General features: G+C 37.7%; 2 protein-coding genes across 2 annotated transcripts in view; one reads left to right on the forward strand and one right to left on the reverse strand.

The window, feature by feature from the left end:
- The window catches only part of SLC25A12 (solute carrier family 25 member 12), a 199,791-nt gene that overhangs the window by 113,279 nt on the left and 61,969 nt on the right, over positions 1-24,543 (reverse strand). The gene's annotated exons all lie outside the window — the stretch shown is intronic.
- HAT1 (histone acetyltransferase 1) overlaps positions 11,152-24,543 on the forward strand; it is a 60,995-nt gene continuing 47,603 nt past the window's right edge. The window contains exons 1-2 of the mRNA XM_046018997.1: positions 11,152-11,201; positions 13,879-13,983. Coding sequence (XP_045874953.1) covers positions 11,195-11,201; positions 13,879-13,983 — 112 coding nt within the window. The 5' untranslated portion in view covers positions 11,152-11,194. The remainder of the gene's footprint in view (positions 11,202-13,878; positions 13,984-24,543) is intronic.

Here is a 24,543-nt window from a genome sequence, read left to right on the forward strand (position 1 = left end):
CTTTCCCATATGTTTGAAATTTTTCATAGTAAAACACTGCAGAAAACTGTGCTGGATCTTTGCATTACTAAAGATGGCTACTCAGGTCCGTAATTCTGTTGTTTGGCCAGAAATTGTAATAGGACTTTTAAGATACAGCTCAAGAATCTTCTCCAGAAAACAATCTTCCACCCAATTTCCCTGACTGGATTAGACCCCATTCTGTGTATAGTATTTATCACTGTGTTATAATCACTTCTTTGTTTATTGTCTTTTCCACTGGTGGTTTTCCAACTTTACTGACACAGACCTATAGAATACAAAATACATATTTTTAATCACCCCAACCTAGTACATACTGAAATAAAAATTTCATGAAGCAATATCAAACTTCACTACATGCAATATACTCTGCTATTTATTATTCTGTATTACTCTCCTTTTTTTTCTATTTCTGGTTTTAATACAATGAATTGATTTCATGGCCCAGTTTAAAAATATGACAACAGACTGTGAACTCACGTAGATCCCTAAGCATGATGCTCACTATAAGTAACTGAGGAAAAGATAAAACAAAAATCTCTATATCTCTAGGAATTAGCACAGGGTTAGGCATATACCAGTAGTCAATAAAAATGTTTGATAAAAAAAATACTCATCTCTGGGGAAGACTATATTCATAAATCATCTTTTGCCCTCTCTCACTTTTCTTTTTTAAGAATAAGAGTTTCTTATAAGATGTTAAATTAAGATGAAAACATAGACCTGTAGGCACAGATATAGAGACAAGCAAAATTGAAGAAGGCACCTTTAAAATTGTTAAATTTGAGGGACATATTGAGATAGAGAGGCATGACTGCTAAAGGCCAGCTGTTAAGTCTTTCAAAAAAGGCCTAAAATGGTGAAGTCACTGAAGTCTGGGATATCTGGTCATTGGCTCCAGAGGTCAGAAATCATCTTGTAAATGACCCAAAGATTACTTAACCTAACCAAATTCACAAGATACTGATGCATAGCCCATAGTAATGAATATTTACTATTGAACACCTACTATGTATCAGACAATATCCCAAGTACTTAATATGAATCTATCCTCAAAACAACCACAAAAGTAGAGCTATCTCATGTTATTATCTCTGTTTCAAAAGGGTGCCTGGGTGGCTCGGTCAGTTGATCTTGGCTCTGGTCATGATTTCAGGGTCTTGAGATCCACGACTGTGTTATGCTCCATGCTCAGCATGGAGCCTGCTTGGGATTTTCTCTTTTCCTCTCCTTTTACCGCTCCCCCGCATGTGCTTCCCCACCCCCAACCTCAAATAAATAAATAAATATATTTTTTTAGATTTTATTTATTTATTTTACAGAGAGAGAGAGAGAGAGAGAGAAAAGAGTACAAGGAGGGGAAGCTGCAGGCAGAGGGAGAAGCAGGCTCCCCACTGAGCAGGGAGCCTGACATGGGGCTCAATCCCAGGACCCTGAGATCATGAGCTGAAGGCAGATGCTTAACTGACTGAGCCACCCAGCACCCCAAATAAATAAAATCTTAAAAATAAATAAAGAGCATTGCCATTGCTTAACATTTTAAATCTCATTATCTTATGATGATACGATGGTTGATAAGTTATGTACACCCATTTTTGGGGGGACATTGATTGTCACACAAGAGATTATACATGAATTTCTTACACTTCAAAGGACACTAGGAAGATATGGGGACTTGAATTGCTTTTGCAGTGTTCCATCCTAAAGGGAAGCCTACTAACAAAGGAGACAAAAGCAGTGAAGAACCAGAGTCTTCTTTTCAGGGAATTGGTACAAAATGGATGCCCCTTTCAACTCACTGAATAAATTAAGAATGCATGCTATGTGAGAGACAGTAAGGGCATTGATAGCAGCCAATGTCGACTGGAGAAGCAGAGATAACCAAACACAGAGTAGTTAACTAGCTAGATTCATTTCACCTCTATTCCTACTTCTAGCCTCCAACACCAGAAGAGTTTGTTTTGAGAAGGAAAGAAAAAATATTCTAGAACCAGACATTCCCCAACCAGTCTATAGGGGTTTGGAGGAGAAAGAATGAAAAATTTACTATACTCCCTTCTTCATTTCAAGTCCCTGTGGCTACAAAGTTAGACGGCAATGGAGTAGATTTTAAAACACCGATGTTTTAACAAGGATAGGCTAGACTTTGAATAACTTAAAATACCCGGAAAGTAAGGAATCTTCCCCAGGGGGAACATAGTATAGTGGAGCAATGATTAGAGAAAAACAAAGCATTTTAGTTCATACCTCAACCAAGTTCAGATTCCTTAGTAACTTGATCACATAAAAGGAACAGTAGTATGTAGCTTTTAATAGAATGTTAAGTGAATGAATCAGAACTCGAAATTGTATTTATGTGGCAAGTACAAATGTATGAGTAATCTGAATATATTAAACAACACCTGGAGCAGATAATTGAATTTTCTCTACATCACTATTTTGTATAAGGTCAACCATGATTATATAGCTAACCAAATCTGCTATAACTCTTCCTCTTCTTCTTCTTTTGCCGTTTATTTAAGAAGTAAAATAAGTTTATTTAGCAAGATTGCTTTTCATAAATCCATGCTGGGTAATAGACACGTGGCCACCCTCTGTGGACTCGTAAATCGGGATGGTTTTTTGTTTTGTTTTGGTTTGGTTTTTGGTTTTTTTTGGTTGTTATTGTTTTTCAAAGATTAACACCATAGTAGTTCAAAGAAGACTAAACAAAGTATGATCTCTCAGTTCCTCCCTTTTCCATTTTTCCAAGTATCCTGCTTGACTTTTTCCATTATCTGCAATAGTTCTAGTTTGCAGGGAGTTCATACATATAATTGTTAATAGCAGAGATATTTTAGAGAACATGTTTTTGAGCCCTCCAGTGAAGATTCCTTTAGGCCCACCTGATGTGAAATCATCTACGCTAACCTATTCTCTCTCTCACTCCAATTTCTATAGCATCATTGTTAATATTTGTATGAGGACTCTAATTTATGAAAAACTTCCTCTCACATTGGAATGTTTTAGGACACTGGTGCAGAAAAAGAATCTCCTGAATTGTTTACAACATATTGAACTCATACAAGGAATGCCCTAACGCTTTATTAAACCAAGCCTGGTACGAGATAAAAAGTTTCTGTCTATCTTTTAAAAATCTCAACCTCATATGACCCCAGTGGAAAATATATATGAATTAGATAGCATAAAAATAAAGTAATGCTCGGGGCACCTGGGTGGCTCAGTGGGTTAAAGCCTCTGCCTTCGGCTCGGGTCATGATCTCAGGGTCCTGGGATCGAGCCCCGCATCGGGCTCTCTGCTCAGCAGGGAGCCTGCTTCCTCCTCTCTCTCTCCGCCTGCCTCTCTGCCTACTTGTGAGCTCTGTCAAAGGAATAAATAAAAAGGAAAATCTTTAAAAAAATAAATAAATAAAGTAATGCTCACTAAAGAATGACCTTTTAAATTACAGCTTATTGTTCTGTCACAATTATGATTTAGGTAAGTACTTATCTTCCTTTAATAGATGGATAAGGTGTTATGACATACTAAATACATAACTATGCAATTTTCATTTGTGCTTAGATATGGGCTCATATACAATTAAAGCTCCTAATAGTAAATAAAATTGTAAATAAAATTTGGCATTTAAACACATTATCTAATTTATTTTTTAATGCAAAGCAAAGCAAAACTAAGATAATTAAATCATACTGATACTATTTGAAAGAACTGGACATTTGTCATCTCCCTGCTACAGTTCTTCCATGCATTTTGCTCGAAAGAACAACCTGAAGTTCAAAATCTGAGATTCAAAGAATTTGAAAGTCCACTTGAAAAGGAAAAAATAGCAAAAAAAAAAAAAAAAACTTTACTAAATGAAAAAAAATACAATTTAGCTCAGCAGGGCTTCTATACACCCAAGGACAATGTAGATGTGTAGACACAATCTTTTGAAAAGAAAATTTCTTCCTGACCTTTCTTGTGATTCTGGCATAATAAAACTTATATAAAACAAAATGTTATAATTATTTGTTAATATTTAAAAAATATATTAGGAACCCCTTGCCATTGTTCTTAGAACATCTCATAAATAGAAGTTTTCATTTCTCCAAGTATTTTGTTCTTAAATGACAATATTACATATTTTTAAGTCAACATTCAGATTTTTAGATAAGAATTCATAAAATGAAAACACAACCCAGTATTGCAGTAAATAGATAATTCCATTTATATAGGAATTGTCCTCAAGGGCCAGACAGAGAGGGGAGGAAGATAAACAAACCTGAGAGTAGGCCTAAGAAGAGAGGATATGAGCAAGCTTAATATTAATGTATTCAATATAATTCTTCATCTGAATAAAAATCTTTCATAAATGGTAAGAGAATTCGTTCTCACTTCAAGTAAGAACTCAGAGATGAAGATAACATAGTTCCAGCCCTGGAGGAGTTATCAATAAGAGGTAAATAAGCCTAACAGTGGAGAAGGTGATGATTCATAATTATCCCCTAGGAGGACAGATCAGGAAGTGAAGCAATCTTTCTGTGATAAGTAGGCCTACCTTTGTGAGTGAACACAGCAGGCCCCATATACAGCAGGCCTCAATGAAGCCAACTGGAGAGAAGTGAGAGAGGAGTATAAAAGCCTCACTTGGGGTGAAATGTGGGGCTGCTGCAGGGAACAGCATGGGTTTGCTCCTGTTTGTTGCGGGAAACCCGGGGAGAAAAGGAGGAAGGATGTTATATCCACTGTACCACTTACCCAATACCTCTCCTTTAACTCTGTAAGTACATTCCTGTTAGGACCTTGCTTTGGGGAGATGGCAGCCTACATCTAGTGATTGCATGTTTGGGTGCAAAACTTATTGAAGGGTAGCGATGGAAGCATAAAAGAGCAGGGTAAGCTGCTGATGAGGAATAGCTAGACTGTCTTAGAGCTCCGTGAAAAAGCTAGGATCTAGGTTAAAATTTTCTGGGGTAAAACCAGACCTACTGATGATTTGGGCTCGTCTGCAAGAATACATGTGTCCTGGACAACCTTGTCTTTGGAGCCACTGTACCAGAGATAAATGTACTCTGGCAAATGATCATCTCCTGGCAATTGTGTTGATTAACTACCTTAGGCCAGAGCTACTTTCTGGTGACATCCAAAGAACAATGTACTAAGAAGGAAAGGATTGACTGTATTATACACATGTTGGTAGGATGGGTTGAACACCAATAAGGTGATTTTTAGTCTTTGATTCGCATGTTGAAGGATGTTTTAACGCAAAGAAACTTAGTAGTTTCCTTTCTTTTTTCTTCAAATATTCTATTTATTTATTTGTTAGAGAGAAAGAGAGAGAGTGCACAAGCAGGAGGAGCAGCAGGCAGTAGGGAGAAGTGGGCTCCATGCTGAGCAAGGATCCTGATGTGGGAATAGACCCCAGGACCCTAGGATCATGACCTGAGCCAAAGCAAACACCTAACAGACTGAGCCACCCAGGTGTCCCGAAACTTAGCAGTTTCCAATCCCAAGAACCATGAAGTGCTGGAACAAAAGTGGAAGCTTAGTTTTTGGGGGAGAACTTATGTTCTTGATGGTATTACTACAAAATCATTGAACAAACATTTAATAGATGTCAATTATGTACCAGACACAATGACTTTCTTTCCAACGTAATGTATTTCATGATGGAAATTAGGTCTTTCAATAGCAAGAATGGGAAGAAAAAAGTAGAAAAACAAAGGACCAAACAGAGATACCAACAGTATCTCTAACATGAACTTGCTGAGAAGCCTTACATAAGAATGTGGGTTGAAGTCAGGGGTTTTCAGGGGTGCACAGGTGATTTACTTGGGTGGGATATACTAAAAATTAGTATTCATATTCTTTTTGGTCTAAAAAACAAAAAGGGCACCTGGGTGGCTCATTTGTTAAGTGTCTGCCTTCAGCTCAGGTCATCATCCTATGGTCCTGAGATCAAGCCCCACATTGGGCTCCCTGCTCAGCAGGAGGCCTGCCTCTCCCTCTCACACTCCCCCTGCTTGTGTTCCCTTTATCACTGTCTCTTTCTCTGTCAAATAAATAAATTAAATCTTTTAAAAAAAATTAAAAACCCCAAGAGGTTAATAGTAATATTTAATATAGGAAAGAAGATTAATAAAAATATATTAGATATATATTTATATGGAGATATGAACAAAAGTTTTTATGCATATGTTACCAAATAAAAAAAGATAGCAGTGATTAGATTACCTGATTTCTAAAATCATTATGCTCTAAAGTTCTGATTTTAAATTATTCAAAGTACTTTAGTTTCTCTTAAACTATGTTTAAAAATCCTACCATATCTATAACATAAACTTCCCCATATACAACAAAATTTAATTTTACAATGATATGAAAAAGTAAACCTTTCATTATTTAAATGCATCCTAACCCTACCAACACACTCTTCTTACCTGATGAAACAGGTTCTCTTTGCATTATATGATGCCAGTTGGCATGACCCTTTCTTCCTCTTAATTCACTCAACAGACTGGCAAAAGGATTCTGAGAGCCCTGTGTTGATGAGATTAACAACAAACTTAAAGTCTGGATTCCCTCTAGCAAAATTTTCAGAATTCTTTAAATTTTACTAATTTGCACACTGACTGGTTGGTTTAGTTTGTTGATAACCATATATACATACATATATATCTATGTATGTATTTAGACATGTATGCATATATATTCCCTCAAAGTCCTGATTTATGAAAAAAAATTTAGAAAAGACACTATCATAAAGCTAAACTATTTAAGGGATGGGTTTATGAACTAAACATTCAACTAATGGCATTATATAGTTGGTATAAAAGCTACTCACTTTTTGTGTCCAGATGATAGAAGTTAAGAGTCTTGCCGTGCATTGTAATATGAGTAAATAGATCACAAAGAAGTTGGCTGAAAACCAGACCATTAAAATGACAGCTTCCACAAGAATGCAAATATACTTAACATTACTAAACTGTGTGTTCAGAAATGATTAAGATGGTTGGGGCACCTGGATGGCTCAGTCAGTTAAGCATATGCCTTTGGCTCAGGTCATGATCCCAGGGTCCTGGGATTGAGCTCAAAGTGGGCTCCCCCCTCAGTGGGGAACCTGCTCCTCTCACTCTCTCTGCTCCTCCCCTCTGCTTGTGCTCTTTCAAGTAAATAAATAAATAAATAAATAAAGTCTTTAAAAAAATAGAAAAACAAGATGGTCAATTTTATGTTTTATGACACTCAAAAAAACCCAATGACTGAAATAATATATCAGTTTAAAATGAATATTTCTAATCATAATTTTCACCACTTTCCGGTCTTATTTCTTTAATATCTAAGTATCTTTGATAACTGTTTTCTTCACCTTCCCTCTACCCTGAAGCTTTCCATATTAAGAAACAACACAGAACAGCAAAAAAATTTAAGGCAGAAGAATAATGGTCATTTTTTTGTTGGCTACTATTGAAAAAAAATATTTGAAACAGTATTTTCACATGGAATGTCAAATATCTTAGGCATTATTGTATTACTGTAGGTAGAAATAATTAATGCCATTCTTACAAATTGTAGTTTCAAAAAGTAAAGCATGCCTCACTGGATTGTCCTTTGTAAACAAGTATAAGCAATTATAGTGCTCTTCCCTCATTTCGACCAATCTTTGCTTGTAAATAATGACATAATGAAAAAAGAGAAATACTAATTTTCTACTGTTCCTTGTCTCAAGCTGTTTCTCTTTGATTCATAGAATGTAAAGAAGAGGATAAAAAGTTAGCAAATATGTCCAAAAACCTCCAAAAAGATGCCAAGTTTCTAATTATGAAAGAAAACAACATAGCCTCATTAAAAGAAGCAAACAGTATTTTTTTATTTTTATTTTTTTAAAGATTTTATTTATTTATTTGACAAACAGAGATTTCAAGTAGGCAGAGAGGCGGGCAGAGAGAGAGAGAGAGGAAGGGAAGCAGGCTCCCTGCTGAGTAGAGAGCCTGATGCGGGGCTGGATCCCAGGACCCTGGGATCATGACTTGAGCTGAAGGCAGAGGCTTTAACCCACTGAGCCACCCAGGCGCCCCACAAACAGTATTTTTTTAAATCCCTCATTAATTCTCTTCTCCAAACTCTCCCTTCTAGAGGCAGTCACTGTTAAAGTTGTTAGGTATGCTTTTCGATGTTTTCTATGTTGTATCAAAACACATTTCTTTACGTGAAAAACATAACATTGTAAGGTTGTATAACTTATTTTTTTACCTATTATATAGTAAATATTCTCCCAAACCAATACATATTAACCAAACCCTTCTGATGAATGTTTAGGTTATTTCCAAATTTTCAGTAAAACTTATGCTGCATTGAACATATTTGTTCATATATCTTTGCATTCTTATGCAGTTTTGTAGGATAAATGCTTTTGAGTGGAACTGCTACCTCAAAAGATATACAAGTTTAAAAAATAGACAAATTTAAAAATGTGTTAAATTTGTTAAAATTGCTAAATTACTTCTCAAAAAGTACTAGTGTGTATTTCTATGGGTACTGTATGAGAGTTACAAAATAGAGTGTGCAAATTTTTGGTAATGTGTGTCTTCTAAGTTAGTCTTCTAATAGTTTTTGATATAAACATCTATTTTTATTTTATTTTAACTCATGTAAATCAAGTAGGTGGATAAGGCATTCTGAGTACTTGGTCTGGGAATTGAAACTCATCGCCCCCCTCTCCTCCAAATTAGTGCTATGAACTAAACAAATGAGTTATATAGCTATTGTTATTTGCCTGAAAAGAGATATATATTTTGAAACAAATATACATTAAGTATCTTCATTTTCCTTTTAGATCTCAGATTTCCTATACGCACTATCTCACGTCCATCTCTTTAATACCATGTTTTGTGGAGATTTCAACACAGAATGCCAAAATTTACTAGTCTATATGCACTAGAACCTTTATCAAACATGTGGTTGCTAGTTCATTCCTTATAGTACAATCTGGCTTTTTCTTGGAGAAAAATGCCTTTTCTAAACTTCTTATTCTAGAATAAATATTACCATACTATCACCTCATATTAGCATATTTTAGAGTCTACAAACCTCTTTCACAAATATTGTTCCATTTTGCTTTTCACAACCACTTGTGGTGACTGGAAGGATGGTATTATTTCCACTTAATAGATGAAAAAACGTTACAGGATCATGAAGTAGTAGAAGTGAGACTAGCAGGGCATTGAACTTTCCATAGCCAGCATATTTCTTTTGCAGAAATTTTATTCCGTAGAGGCTAACATTCACTTCCTAAATTCCCTTTAGAACTAGGTAAAATAAAATTTAAAAAGGGGGAGGGAACCCTGCAAAAAAAGAAACTATCTTTTTTCTTTTTGGTAATTTTACTACCTTTCTGAAAAGAAGTCATTCTTTCAGAATGACTGTACCTAAACACATATTCTGTGGCATTGTAAAAAATATGTGTGAACATTTCTAAGACAAGGACAATATAAAACTATAACCTCGGGGTGCCTGGGTGGCTGTCAGTTAAGCATTCAACTCTTGATTTCGGCTGGTCATGATCTCAGGGTCATGAGTTCAAGCACCCACTGGGCTCCATGTTTAGCATAGAATCTGTTTGTCTCTCTCCCTCTGTTCCTCCCTCTACTTGCACTCTCTCTTTCTCACAAATAAACAAATAAATAAGTAAAAATTAAAAAAAAACCTATAACCTCAGTTCTGTAAGCAGATATTAAATGCTAGTCACACAATATATGTTTAATTGTACTTCTTATTCATATTCAACTTATTTCTTATTTGTATTTATTTTATGTAGGTTTCATTACATTTCTTCCCTACAACTAGCCATAAAGTCACAGAACTAATCTGTTTCCGATTTACTTAACTTTCTTATTATAAAAGTAACTACTGGTCAGCAGTTGGCCAACCTACAAATAAGGTAAAGGTTTTGTAAAGAAATGAGTCTTGCCATTTTGAAAAAATGATTTTTTAAAAGATCGTTTTCCTTTTTTGATACATAGTCATTAATAGCCGATTTCAATTTTCTTCTTAACATTAGGATGGTAATTTCTTGTGTTTCATTAAGGCATAGAGAAAGATCTGAGCATTCTCCCTACCTTTTCTGATCGTTGTCTTCAAGAGGGCCATCTCAATGCTGTTGAACAAGTACTGGGCTGAGTGTCTGGAGAACTGGACTCTTACATAGGCTGTATACTGAGTGTGAACTTGGGCAATTTCTTTTTTCTGGACTTTAATGTCCATTTCTAAAATGAGGGGGAGTGCTAGTTCTAGACTATCATTCCAAGGGTCCATTTTAGCTCTAGCAATAGCACTGTAAAGCCTATTAACCAACATTTGTTGAGACGGGGCAATTAGGGTCCAGACGACGTTGTGGGAATATTTATGGATACCTAAATAATGTCGTATCTTCTGGGACGAAAAAGTTTCAACGGTGATTAAGTACTAACAAGCCCTAAGCCCCAAATCAGGAAGCATCCTGTGACGTGGTTCAGGCCACTAGGACTTGAGACGTGTAGGACACATCAGGCCACTTGAGGTCTTATTAGGTAACCATTTCCGTGCACCATGCCTAGTAATCCTAGGAGTGAAAGCAGAGTACCTAAATATTACACTGTATACTGCTTACAAACATGACAAAAGAAAAACGACGTTAAACAAGCATTTACGGCGAAAATAGAAACAAAAAAAGCGTAAATTTCTCCTCTAACTGCAACTCAATCCTTCTATTTTCCTACAAAACCTAGGCCTCCGGTGTCTGTGCAGGCCCAGGGGAAAGTTTTTCTAGCAGTCTCCGAAACATCGCTGGTGGAACAGAGAACAGCTTTAGGGTATTTATATCATTCAAATCCACTCCCAAAGAAATTCTCCACGGGTGAGCCAGCGAGCATCTGAACATGGATGGCCCCTCGCGCGGCCGTCAGCTCGGTTCGGGCCTGCAGAGCGGCTGACGGCAGTTGTCGTGGCTAGGCAACGGTCGGAGCTTCCCCCTCGGCATCAGCCCCGCCTCTGGAAGTGCTTCCACCTCCCGGCGCCTGGAATCTCCTCCCCTAATTGGCTAGCGACCTGCCAGAGGTGGGCGGGGGAAATGCGTCAGACCATGAGTTCATTTCCGGCCAGGGAGCGCGCGGGTTGATTCGTCCTTCCTCAGCCGCGGGTGCTCGCAGCTCGGAAATGGCGGGTAAGTTCCCGGGAAAAGTTTACCAAGGGGAGGGGGCGGGTAGGTTGGGGAAAGAACGCCGAGACCGCGGTGACAGTGCCCGTCTGGAACTTTCCGGCTCTAGCCTGGGTTCCAGAAGGCTTGCTTCAGCCTGAAAGGACGGAACTCTCAGCACAGCTCCCTGTTGGCCGAGGTTCGTGCCCCCGCCCCCAACTACTCGGGGTTCTGTGCCTTCTGCGGAGAGCTCGGCCCCTGCGGAGGGCCGAAGCAGCCCGGGGAAAGAGTCGCGGTTTGGCTTGTAAGGTGCCGGATGCCTTGAGGCCTGTTGATCTTCTCGTTTCTCTTTTTGCACTGCTGCCTCAGCCGCAGTAGTTTGGTTCTGTTCCCGCCAGCTGATTTTAATGTTCGGGTCGTCCTCCTCTTCCAGGTCTCCCTCCACCTTCCACTACAGTCAACTTCTGAGCTAGCGCATTGCTTGCTGCCTTGCCCTGCACTAGGGCTCTCCCTTGAACCTTGACTTCGCAATCGGCTTTTTAATCTCTCGCGCTTTAATACTCCTAGGATGGATTTAGGTTTTCTTTGAGAGAGATCGTTCTCGCATTCTTCCTTCATCTAAACTTCTCATAGTACTTTCATCTAAACTTCTCATAGTACTTTATACTATAATTTTCACGTTCATACTATTTTTTTTGTCTCTTTAGTTTACATCATTTGGTAATGAATAATTGCTGTTTTGTACGTGTATTAAGATTATTTTGGTGTGAGTATATACTTTTTCCCAGTTACATATCTTCTGGAGTGAAGGACCATTTCTACTTTTATCTTTCCCCAGTGCCTTCATAGTAGTCTTTTTTTTTTTTTTTAAGATCTTATTTATTTGACAAGACAGATCACAAGTAGGCAGAGAGAGAGAGAGGGAAGCAGGCTCCCCTCTGAGCAGGAGACCGATGTGATGCAGGGCTTGATCCCAGACCCTGGGATCATGACCTGAGCTGAAGGCTTAACCCACTGAGACACCCAGGCGCCCTTCATAGTAGTCTTACTACGCTTTTATGGATGGGCTGCAAAGACAGGCTATCACGTGAGCTCTACAGATAAAGAAGAATTCTTCTACCAGATAGTGACTCTGGGATCTTAGGGGTACACTAGTACTATAAAAGAGGGAGAACACACGTATTGTGTATGGTGTACATATAGTAAGTATTACACCTAAATTTGAATCTCTGCCTCACCACTCAAAAGTTGGGGGCACTTAAGCAATGAAACCTCTTTCTAAGCCTGAGCGTTTTAGTATGAAATGGGGCCAATGTAGTATTTACTTGTCTCATAGGGTGTGGGGATTAAGCCAGTGTGTGATTTCACAAGTTAAATTTTGTTGCTTACTTCATATATAATTCCTTAAATGGGTTCTTTTATTTCAGTTTTATAAATTAGGGTCAGAGGAGTCAAGTACTGTGCTCTAGTTCTAGTTCACAGATCTGATAGGTAAGTGGTGAAACCTGGATTTCATTTCAGGAATTCTGACAACAGACTTGATTTATACTGCCTCAGATATTCCCTATTTTCTGTGTATGTGTATTTTTTAACCATTTTTAAAAGTTTATGGCATGTCATTTTACCTTTCTTTTGTTTCTTCTGCTCATGACTTCTTTTTCCTGAATTTTTATGATTTTTTTTATAAAATCATTTATTCTCTTAATCATTCAACACATTTTTTTTTTAAAGATTTTATTTTTATTTATTTGACAGAGAGAGAGATCACAAGTAGGCAGAGAGGCAGGCAGAGAGAGAGGAGGAAGCAGGCTCCCCGCGGAGCAGAGAGCCCGATGCGGGGCTCGATCCCAGGACCCTGAGATCATGACCTGAGCCGAAGGCAGCGGCTTAATCCACTGAGCCACCCAGGCGCCCCAATTTTTATGATTTTTATGTTCATTTTGTCAGTTTATTATCATCTTTGCTTGAAAGTTTACCTGGATTGCTTCCATTTTAATTATTTGTTACATATATCGATGGGTAGCCACATAGTAGCAAAATCATTTGGTTGCCGATAGCACATAGTTTATGACTTTGTACAAATAAAAAAAAAACACCCTTTTTTAATGCAGTGAAAATTTTCTTTCATAACCCTATCCCCACTCCTTCTCTCTTATCCTAGAGATAACCACAGTTACCAGTTTCTTGTGTGTCCTTCCTGAGATAAACTCTGCATTATCAGTTGATAGTTTTTTAATGGTTGATCTGAAGTACTCTGGGTAGAAATTTTCCAGTATTAGAGATAAAATGCTATTGTAATTATCAAAGGGTGTTCTCACCTTGTGTATTGATGGAGCAGTGGCACCCTTTTTATATTTTAAAAAACTGCTTAGATATAAATCCTCCAGGTAATATTTATTACTATTAAATAGAGAAATGTCAATAGTCATGTTAATTTTAAGATTTACTTACTTATGTGAAGCAAGCCTAGTTCATAAGCCTTTGGCAAAATTGATGTTTTTCCTGTTTTATAATGAGGCAGTCATACTCAGTATATTTATTTAGGATTATATGGAGAACGACCTGTGCTTTTATAGTCTATTGCTTTTATGATCTGTTAGCATGTTTTAAATCTTCTGTTTATTCCACTTCTAATAAGAACCCTCTTTGTAGGTTTGATTATTTAAACCATTTCCAACAAGACCTTTTAAAAACTTTCCCTTAGGATTTGGTGCTATGGAGAAATTCTTGGTTGAGTACAAGAGTGCAGTGGAGAAGAAACTGGCAGAGTACAAATGTAACACCAACACAGCAATTGAACTAAAATTAGGTATGTATGCTATTTCTCAGTGGTGTTATGTATGTATTGTGTGTTCATATATAATCTTTTTTAAAAGTTTGAAGTAGAATTTTATGTAAGAGCAGTTCTTCATGTAAATGTATAGTTTTCTGCATGCATTGAACACATTCAGATTTTATTCAGTCTTCATTTATGTCATGGAGTGGGTTTAAGAGTTAGCAAAGTTTACATGTAGGAAGTACAGCATGTTAAGTGTTCTCAGGCTCTTTAAAGTATTTACCTTTATACTTTTGCTTATAAAAATGGTAGGCAGTAGTGTTGGTGGGATGTGGAAAAACACTCATTGCTGAGGGGAATGTAAAATGATGCAACTACTTTGGAAAACAGTTTGGTAGGTTCTTAAAAAGTTTAATGAACTGTATGATCCAGAAGATCTACTCTGAGGGATCTACGCAAGAGAAATGAAAACATATGTCTGTACAAAAATTAGTACATGAATATTCATGGCAGCATTATTCACAGTGGCCCAAAAATAAAACAACCCAGATCTCCATCAACTGGTAATAGAATAAACAAAGTATAATCTATCTGTATGACTACTTGACAATAAAAAGGAATGAAAGTCTAATACATGCTATAACATGGGTGAACTCAAAAATATTCTAAGTGAAAGAAGTCAGACAAGGAAACCCCCACATATACAATATGATTCTATTTGTGTGAGATGTTTGGAAAAGGCAAATCCAGAAACAAGCTAGAATGGTAGTTGCCTGAGGCTGACTAAGAATAATGACTGCAAATGGGCATGAGATTTCTTTTGGGGACAATGGCAATGTTTTAAAATTAGTTTGTGGCAATGGTCACACAATTCTAAATTTACTAAAAATTACTGAATTATATGCTTAAAACAAGTAATTTTTGTGGTATGTAAATTACTCCTCAAGAAAGTTTTTTTTTTTAAGATTTTATTTATTTACTTGAGAGAGAAAGCAAGTGAGAGAGCAAGCATAAGCAGTGGGGAGGAGCAGAGGGAGAGGGAGAAGCAGACTCCCTGCTCATCAGGAAGCCCAGTATGGGACTCATCTCAGGACCCCAGGATCATGACCTGAGCCAAAGGCAGACGTCTACTTAACCAGCTGAGCTCCCAGGCTCAATAAAGCTATTTAAAAAAATAGTTATATGCTCATAAATCTTGGTTCCATCATTTTCTGTGGCTGAGTTTCCTTATCTTATAATGAAGTTAATAGTACTTTTATAGTGGCTATAAAGATTATATGTAAGGTTAAGTACAAGTAAAGTGCATAAACAGGTTGACTTCTAGAAATTCTCAATAAATGTTAGCTTCTGCTGATTAAAATAATACAAACATAACAAAAATATAAAGAAGGTGACAAAGAAGGTACCCCTCACTACAGAGAGAATACTTACGTAGATTTTTTTTTGTGCATGCATAAACTTATTTTTCTAAAACCAGGATCCTGTCTAAGGCTGTGTATGTACCCATTTTCCATAATGGCTACTCCATTTTGTATTTCCATCAACAGTGCACATAGGTTCCAATTTCTCTACATCCTTGCCAACACTTGTTATTGTCTGTGGATTTTTTACTGTATTATTTAAATTATTTTTTTTTAATTTGACAATGAAAACTGATTTTTAATTCTAAGAAAAGTATATCCTTTATATCTAAGAGAATCAGCCCCCCCTTTTTAAATATGTATATATTTTTAAGATTTTATTTATTTGTCAGAGAGAGCGAGAGAGCAAGCACAGGCAGACAGACAGGCAGGCAGAGGCAGAGGGAGAAGCAGGCTCCCTGCCAAGCAAGGAGCCCGATGTGGGACTCGATCCCAGGATGGAGTCATGATCGCTGGGATCATGACCTGAGCCGAAGGCAGCCGCTTAACCAACTGAGCCACCCAGGCGTCCCCATCTCCCCCCTTTTTAAGATTTTATTTCTTTATTTGACAGAGAGCACAAGCAGGGGGAGTGGGAGAGGGAGAAGCAGGCTCCTGGCTAAGCAGGGAGCTGGATGCAGAGCTTGATCCCAGGACGCTGGGATCATGACCTGACCTGAAGGCAGATACTTAACCAATTGAGCCATCCAGGCACCCTGAATCAGCCCTTATTTTATCATATATTGCAAATAAGAGCTTTTGTTTTATGTTTAACAAAAAGGCCCTCCCTACTTTAAGATTATAAAGCAGTTTATTTAATGTTTCTCTAATATTTTTTGGATTTTTTTTCTTTTTTAAGTCGAAATTTTTTAATCTAACTTGGTGTAACACATGAGGTGGGAATCCAGCTTTGCTTTCTCAGATGAGTTAGCCAATTATCCACCTGCCAGTTTAAATTGTCTTTTCAGTAATGACTTAAAATTTCTCTTTAATCATATTAAAGTATCATATATATACTTGAGCTGGCTTTGGGGGCTTTTTTTTTTTTTTTTTTTTTGTCCCTGAGCCATTAGTGTACCATTACAATAAATGTTATAATTATATGGTGTGACTAGGTCCCCACTTGTTACTCTTTAGGAGTTTTCCCTAATGTTTTTTCTTCTAGATGAACATTTTATCAAGTTTGAAAAAGATTTTTTGTTAATTTTTTTTAACTTGAGATCCTATTAAATAAGGTTTGATTTGGGGGGAATCAAAATCCTTACATTGTTGAGTCTTTCTAATTTTAGTATATGTGCTGCCGAAGCGAGCACTGTTGAGTCTAATAGCAAGAATATTTTTCTATTTATTCAGGTCTTTTTTTTTTTTTTTTTTAAGATTTTACTTATTTATTTGACAGAGAGATCACAAGTAGATAGAGAGGCCATCAGAGAGAGAGAGAGAGAGGGAAGCAGGCTCCCTGCTGAGCAGAGACCCCGATGCGGGGCTCGATCCCAGGACCCTGAGATCATGACCTGAGCTGAAGGCAGTGGCTTAACCCACTGAGCCACCCAGGCGCCCCGGGTCTTTTTTATGTCCATCTTTTTTAAGAGTTTTAAACTTTATATATATATGATAAACATTTCTTACTGAGTTTATATCTAGGTATTTCATCTATGTTCTTGCTATTATAAATGAAATCTCTTCTATTATGTTTTTCATCTTTATTAATAGTGTGTGAGAAAACTGTGGAAGATAATTTTTAATACATATTTTTTCTCTGCCTCAAAATCCAGGTTACTTTGTAACTCAAGTTCTACATGTACATGACAGAACCAAAACTGACTGGGTTACTTCATTTTTCTAATCCTTTATACGTGTAGTAATAACTTGCTTCCTCAAGCCAACCTTCCTTCTTCCCTCCTTTTTTTTTCCCAGCCCTCCTATCCCAACTCCCTCCCTTCCACCTTCTCTGGACAAATGTTTATTGAAACTTACTATGCGATAGGCACTGTGCTTGGAACATGGGGTAACTTGAACTCTTGACTGCATATCCATAATTCCACTAAGGTTTATCCCAAGATTCTTCCTCTAACAGAGGCTATTTTCACTTTGTGTGTGAGGGATTGACAGACACACTTTTTTCACAGAAATTCTGTGCTTTGAGGTAGGTTACTGTAGAAAGAGTGAATCTTTTTTCTATATCTCACTTAAACCATTTTTAAGTGTACAGTTAGGTAGCACTAATTGCATACACAATTTCCAAAATTTTGTATTTCCAAAATTTTTTCATCACCTCAGACAGAAACTGTACCTGTTGAGCAATAAATCCTCATTCACTTTTCCCATCCAGTCCTTTGTAATCTCTAATTTACTTTCTGGCTCTATGGATTTACTTCTTCTAAATATTTTAAGTGGCATCACAACAGTATTTGTCCTTTTGTTGTGTGGCTTATTTCACTTAGCATGATGCTTTCAGCTTATTTCACTTAGCAAATATTTCATGTTGTAGAACTACCAGGATTTCATTCCTGTCTGTGGCTGAATAATATTCCATTGTGTATTTATACCACATTTTGTTTATTCATCTGTTGATGGACATTCAGGTCTTTTCTACCTTTGGCAATTGTGAATAATGCTACTGTGGACATAAGTATATGGGTATCTGAGTCCCTGTTTTCAATTCTTTTAGTATATAGCTAAGAACAGAATTAATGAGCGTATATTAATTCTATGTTTAACATTTTGAGAAACTGCCAAATTGTTTTATATAGTAGCTGTACCATTTTACAGTCTCACCAGCCATGTCAACGTTCCAATTTCACCACATCATTGTCAGTGCTTATTATTTTCTTTTTTTATTATTATTATAGACTTCCTAGTAGATGTAAAATGATATCTTACTGTGATTTTGATTTGCATTGGCCTAAAGAATAATGTTGAGCATCTTTTCATGTGCTGATTGACCATTTGTATATCTTTTTTGTAGACATATCTATTCAGGTCCTTTACCTATTTTATCATTGGGTTGTCTTTTTGGGTTTTTTGTTTGGGGTTTTTTGTTTTTTAAAGATTATTTATTTATATGACAAAGAGAGAGTGAGAGAGCACAGCAGGGGGAGTGGCAGAGGGAGAGGGAGTAGCAGGCTCCCGCTGAGCAAGGAACCCGATGCGGGGCTCCATCCCAGGACCCGGAGATCATGACCCAAGCCAAAGGCAGATGCTTAACCAACTGAGCCACCCAGGCACCCGTTTTTGTGGGGTTTTTTAATGTATTTTTAACACCTGATAATTTTACTGGATTCTCTTACTTTTTGGGGAGTGGCTTTGGGTGATTTTTTTTTTTTTCAGGACCTACAGCAATTTTCATCTGATCATTTTCACAAATTCACTTTGTTTTTGATACATGTGCCTCTTTGTTGTCTCTCTCTCTCTTTTTTTTAAAGCTGGCTCCACACCCAGTGTGGAGCCCAACATGGGCTTGAACTCACAACCCTGAGAACAAGACCTGAGCTGAGATCAGGAGTTGAACGCTCAACCAACTCAGCCACCCAGGTGCCCCTGTTCTCTTTTCATATTGCATAGGCTAATACTTTCAGAACAGTGTTGGGGCGCCTAGGTGGCTCAGTGGGTAAAGCCTCTGCCTTCAGCTCAGGTCATGATCCCAGAGTCCTGGGATCGAGCCCCTCATCGGGCTCTCTGCTCAGTGGGGAGCCTGCTTCCTTCTCTCTGCCTGCTTCTCTGCCTACTTGTGATAAAATCTTTTAAAAAAGAAAAAAAGAACAGTGTTAAATGAGGACGGGGTGCCTGGGTGGTTCAGTGGGTTAAGCCTCTGAGTTAAGCCTCTACCTTTGACTCAGGTCATGATCTCAGAGTCCTGGGATCGAGCCTGTCATCGGGCTCTCTACTCAGTAGGAACCCTGCTTCCTCCTCTCTCTCTGTCTTCCTCTCTGCCTACTTATGATCTCTGTCAAATAAAATCTTTAAAAAAAAAAAAATGAGGACAATCATGCCTGTTCCTTAATTTAATGAGAATGGTTCTAGTATTCGTCCACTAAACATCTTTGCTTATTACTTTGAAGAATGGTTTTTCTTGTTTTGCAAAGAGTTTTTATTCAAACGTGTATTAGAGTTTATCGAGTGCCATTTTTTATTTCCATAGAAATAATTTTGGTTATCATAGCTACAATATTTATAATACATAATATTAAAGATAATATTGTGATACTTTTGTATATTGAAACAGCCTTGCATATATAAAATAAGTATCTCAAGAAATGTTAATAAATTTGTTTTTAAATATTTTTACGTTACCACTTAAAGATGAGTTTGGTCTGTGTTTTTCTCCTTTGTGCTTACTTTTCAGGGGACGTGAAGGTCAGTTTTTTGTATTTTTTTGTGACTACTTTTCTTGGCCTTCCTACTTTACCACTTCCACCCTTACCAGTTTTAAAAGCATTAGATTTAACTAATGGTAAAGGCTTGAAAGAATTCATCTTGATCATTATGAGGAGGTCCTCTTATGCCATTTAATGTTGTTGTTACTGTTTTTTACCTTACTACAATTTAGACTGCATTTTCAAGTTTTGTGGTTTGCATGATACACTTTTGACCCTTCCGTTTACTTTTTTTTTTTTTTTAAGATTTTATTTATTTATTTGACAGACAATGAGAGAGGGAACACAAGCAGGGAGAGTGGGAGAGGGAGAAGCAGGCTTCCTGTGGAGCAAGTAGCCCAGAGTGGGGCTCGATCCCAGGACCCTGGGATCATGACCTGAGCCAAAGGCAGACGCTTAACGATGGAGACACCCAGGCACCCTGCCCTTCCATTTACTTTTAACCTGTCATTTTTTTTTGTATGTCTTTTGGAGAGTGCATACTTGGATCCGATTGTATAATTTTTTTTACCTAGCAATTTTATTTCCTTTATAGTTATTGCTTGTTGCTTTTGTTACCTCATTTTTTCTGTTGTTTCCTTGCACTTTCTCATTCCTGTCTCTAACTAATGTGTTTTGTTTTCCTTGACCTCTCACTCTCCAGTGTACTGTTTGAATTCTCCTAAAAGTCCCTATAACCTATTTTTAAAATAAAATATATTGTTAGTTCTCCTGAGATAGTCTTTATATTTTAAATTAATTCACCATTTGCCAAATACTTATTTAGCCATACTTATGTAGAAAGCATTTATCTGGGCACTGGAGATAGAGCAGTATACAAATAGTTCCTGTCTTCATGGAGTTTACATTCTGATTATGAGAAACAGACATAAATACATGAAAGATAGTGATTTGTATTATGGACAAAATACAGGGTGGGGCACCTGGGTGGCTCAGTGGGATAAGCCTCTGCCTTTGGCTCAGGTCATGATCTCAGGGTTCTGGGATCGAGTTCCGCATCAGGCTCTCTGCTCAGCTGTGAGCCTGCTTCCCCTCTCTGCCTGTCTCTCTACCTACTTGTGATCTCTCTCTCTCTCTGTCAATAAATAAATAATATCTTTAAAAAAAAATACAGGTTGATTAGGCCCTACTGCTAAGGTGATGTTTGAGTAGATAATACAAGAAATGAATCTGTGAGCAGTGTAGATATCTCAAGGAAGAGTGTTAACATGCAGAAGAATGGCAAGTGTGGAATGTGCTGGACATGTTCAAGGAATATTAAGGAAGCCACTGTGACTGAGAAGGGTAGCTTGGGAGGATGATGGTCTGGAAGCCGAATGATAAAAGTGCTTGAAGGGGGCGCCTGGGTGGCTCAGTGGGTTAAGCCACTGCCTTCAGCTCAGGTCATGATCTCAGGGTCCTGGGATCGAGTCCCACATCGGGCTCTCTGCTCAGCGGAGAGCCTGCTTCCCTTCCTCTCTCTGCCTGCCTCTCTTGTGATTTCTCTCTGTCAAATAAATAAATAAAATCTTTAAAAAAAAAAAGTGCTTGAAGGAGGAGTAGTGAACTATGTCTGGTGTTGCTGGTAGTTCTCATAACATACAGGCTCTTGGGAATTAGTGATTTGATTTTTTTCAATGGCATGTAGACTGTTATGGTTTTGCTGAGAGGTTGAGTTGAGAAATGGGCAGCTAGAGGAAGACACAGGATAAAGTTAGATGACTTATTCTTGCTTTTTAAAAAGTGATGTACAATTTACATAGTATGAAATGCACACTAAGTACGTGATTCAGGGAGGTTTGAGGTTGCCCCCCAAGTAGCTGCTTTTGGGGGGGTTTGAATTTAAAACCCAATTTTTGGGAGATTGAGACATGCAGCAGATCTGGTGGGCTGCATTCCTTTTTGTTTTTTTTTTTTTTGAAACAATTGCAAACTTATAGAAAAGTTGGAAATACAAGGCGCCTGGGTGGCTCAGTGGGTTAAGCCACAGCCTTCGGCTCGGGTTATGATCTCAGGGTTTCTAAGGTATATTGTAACATTAAGACCTCTAATGTTGCAGGCTGGTGGAGCTGATGGGAATGTTGCCAGGAGCATAGTAGGGCCTGCCTTGACCCTTACATTTTAAAATAGTGTATTTAAACTTACTTTACAGTTTAACATGGTCAGGAAAGTATGTATTGGCCAAAACACTAAGATTTCAGTTGTTCAAAGGACACAGGAGTAAGGGGTGCCTGGGTGGCACAGTTGGTCGAGCATCTGACTCTTGGTTTTGGCCCACGTCGTGATCTCATGGTCCTGGGATCAGGCTCCTAGTGGAGCTCTGCGCTCAGTGCAGAGTCGGCTTGAGATTCTCTCTCCCTCTCTCTCTGCCCCTCCCATTTTAAAAGCATTCATGCTTTCTCTCTCTCTCTCTCTCAAATAAATAGAAGAATCTTTAAAAGAAAAAAATCACAGGAGTATGAATAAACTTTGATATAATCAGAGTACAGTTAGATACGGGGAATATATGGCATCTCTGAAGTGGAACCCATTTATATCTGCATTATGAGTGCCTGTCGATGGATCATACATATGTTAAATACTTAAGCATTATTAAACTTTAAAACTGATTAATGTGCCTTGGTGATTTCTTAATTATGGTTTGGGCTAGTAAGACATGTAGAATGTATCTTTTTTTTTTTTTTTTCCCAAGCCTTTGTTTAAATTCCAGGTAGGGGGCGCCAGGGTGGCTCAGTAGTTAAGTAGCTGCCTTCAGCTCTGGTCATGATCCCAGTGTCCTGGGATTGAGCCCCGCATCCGGCTCCCTGCTCAGTGGGAAGCCTGCTTCTCCCTCACCCACTTCCCCTGCTTGTGTTCCTGCTCTTGCTGTTTCTCTCTCTGTCAAATAAATAAATAAAATCTTTTTTTTAAAGATTTTATTTATTTATTTGACAGAGATCACAAGTAGGCAGAGAGGCAGGCGGGGGGTAGGGAAGCAGGCTCCCCGCTGAGCAGAGAGCCCAATGTGGGGCTTCATCCCAGAACCCTGAGATCATGACCCACGCTGAAGGCAGAGAGGTTTAACCCACTGAGCCACCCTGGTGCCCCTAAATAAATAAAATCTTAATAAATAAATAAATAAATTCCAGTTTGTTAACATACGGTGTAGAATGTATCATCTTTTACACATTTTGTCCCTCTTGAAATTACGGAAGTGACTGAGAACTAGGAAATATAGGAACTATACATAGGAGTGGAAACAACAGGATTTATATTCAAATAGAAGATTCATTGATGATTCAATGAATGTATTGAATGAGATGATTCAATGATCTGTGTTGGTGATAAGGTGCCATTAAGTATTCTGGGCCCTGATCTTCCATTTTTCTCCAAAAATGTAAATGACAGGTTTTCCTGAAAAGAAAAATTACTTTAAATTATTATAGTTTTTTATATTGTATATTCCTCTGTTGGAATAATACATAATTTGCAGAAATTTTGGGAAGTGTATAAGAATATAAAAAAAAATTACCCATAATTTTATCACTCAGAATAACTATAGTACTTCTGTATTATAATTTGGGATAATTCCTTCTAGTTTTTAAAATTATATATTCATTTATGTTATTTCTCTTTTATAAAATTGAGGTTATATTGTCATGTTCTGTTCACCTAAATGCATTATGAACAGTTTTCTATCACCAAATATTTCTCAATAGCATTATGTTTAATATGTACATTAAAAATATTTCATTTATGTAATTTAATTATTCTACTATTGGTCGATTTTGGGGTTGCTTGCTTGCTCTCTTGATTTACTGACATAACTGCATTGTAAAGAGTTAGAAATATTTAATGTTTGTGATATCCAGGAGAGTTCACACTCTTTACATGTTCTCATGTACATGTATATATGTCAGGTTGATTCATCCTTAAGCCCATACTTATTTTTTTTTTTAAGATTTTATTTATTTATTTGACAGAGAAAGAGATCACAAGCAGGCAGAGAGGCAGGCAGAGAGAGAGGAGGAAGCAGGCTCCCTGCTGAGCAGAGAGCCCAATGCGGGGCTCGATCCCAGGACCCTGAGATCATGACCTGAGCTGAAGGCAGAGGCTTTAACCTCTGAGCCACCCAGGCGCCCCCATACTTATTTTTTTTAAGATTTTATTTATTTAACAGAGAGAGAGAGAGAGAGAGAGATCACAAGCAGGCAGAGAGGCAGGCAGAGAGAGAGGAAGAAGCAGGCGCCCCACCAAGCAGAGAGCCTGGTGCGGGGCTCAATCCCAGAACCCCGAGATCATGACCCGAGTCAAAGGCAGAGGCTTAACCCACTGAGCCACCCAGACGCCCCAAGCCCATACTTATTTGTGTCCTTGAGCAAATTAGTCTTTTTTTGCATTTTTCATCTGGAAATGGACATAATAATTAATGCCTACCTTTTATAGTTCTTGTGGGGATTAACTATAATGTTTATAAAATCCTTAGCAAATTGCCTGGTACACAGTAAATGTTCAAGTGACAACTAAATAATATGGTTAATAATACTGTGTGACTGCTTCTTATGAACATGTCCTGTGTTGGCATACGACACTGTTCACACAAAAACTTGTTCAGGAACGTTCATAGCAGCATTATTCATAGTAACCCCCAAACGGAAACATCCTAAATGTCTATTAACTGAGGACTGGATAAGCAAAATATGGTATATCCATATAGTAGAATATTATTCAACCTCAAAAAGGAATGAATTAATGGTACATGCTGTAACATGGATGAACCTCTAAAACATACAAAGTGAAAGAAGCCAGAAATGGACACCTGGGTGACTCAGTTGGTTAAGTTAGGGGGAGACAAACCT

Source organism: Meles meles, chromosome 9 (genome assembly GCF_922984935.1).
Source record: "Meles meles chromosome 9, mMelMel3.1 paternal haplotype, whole genome shotgun sequence".
Lineage (NCBI taxonomy): Eukaryota > Metazoa > Chordata > Mammalia > Carnivora > Mustelidae > Meles > Meles meles.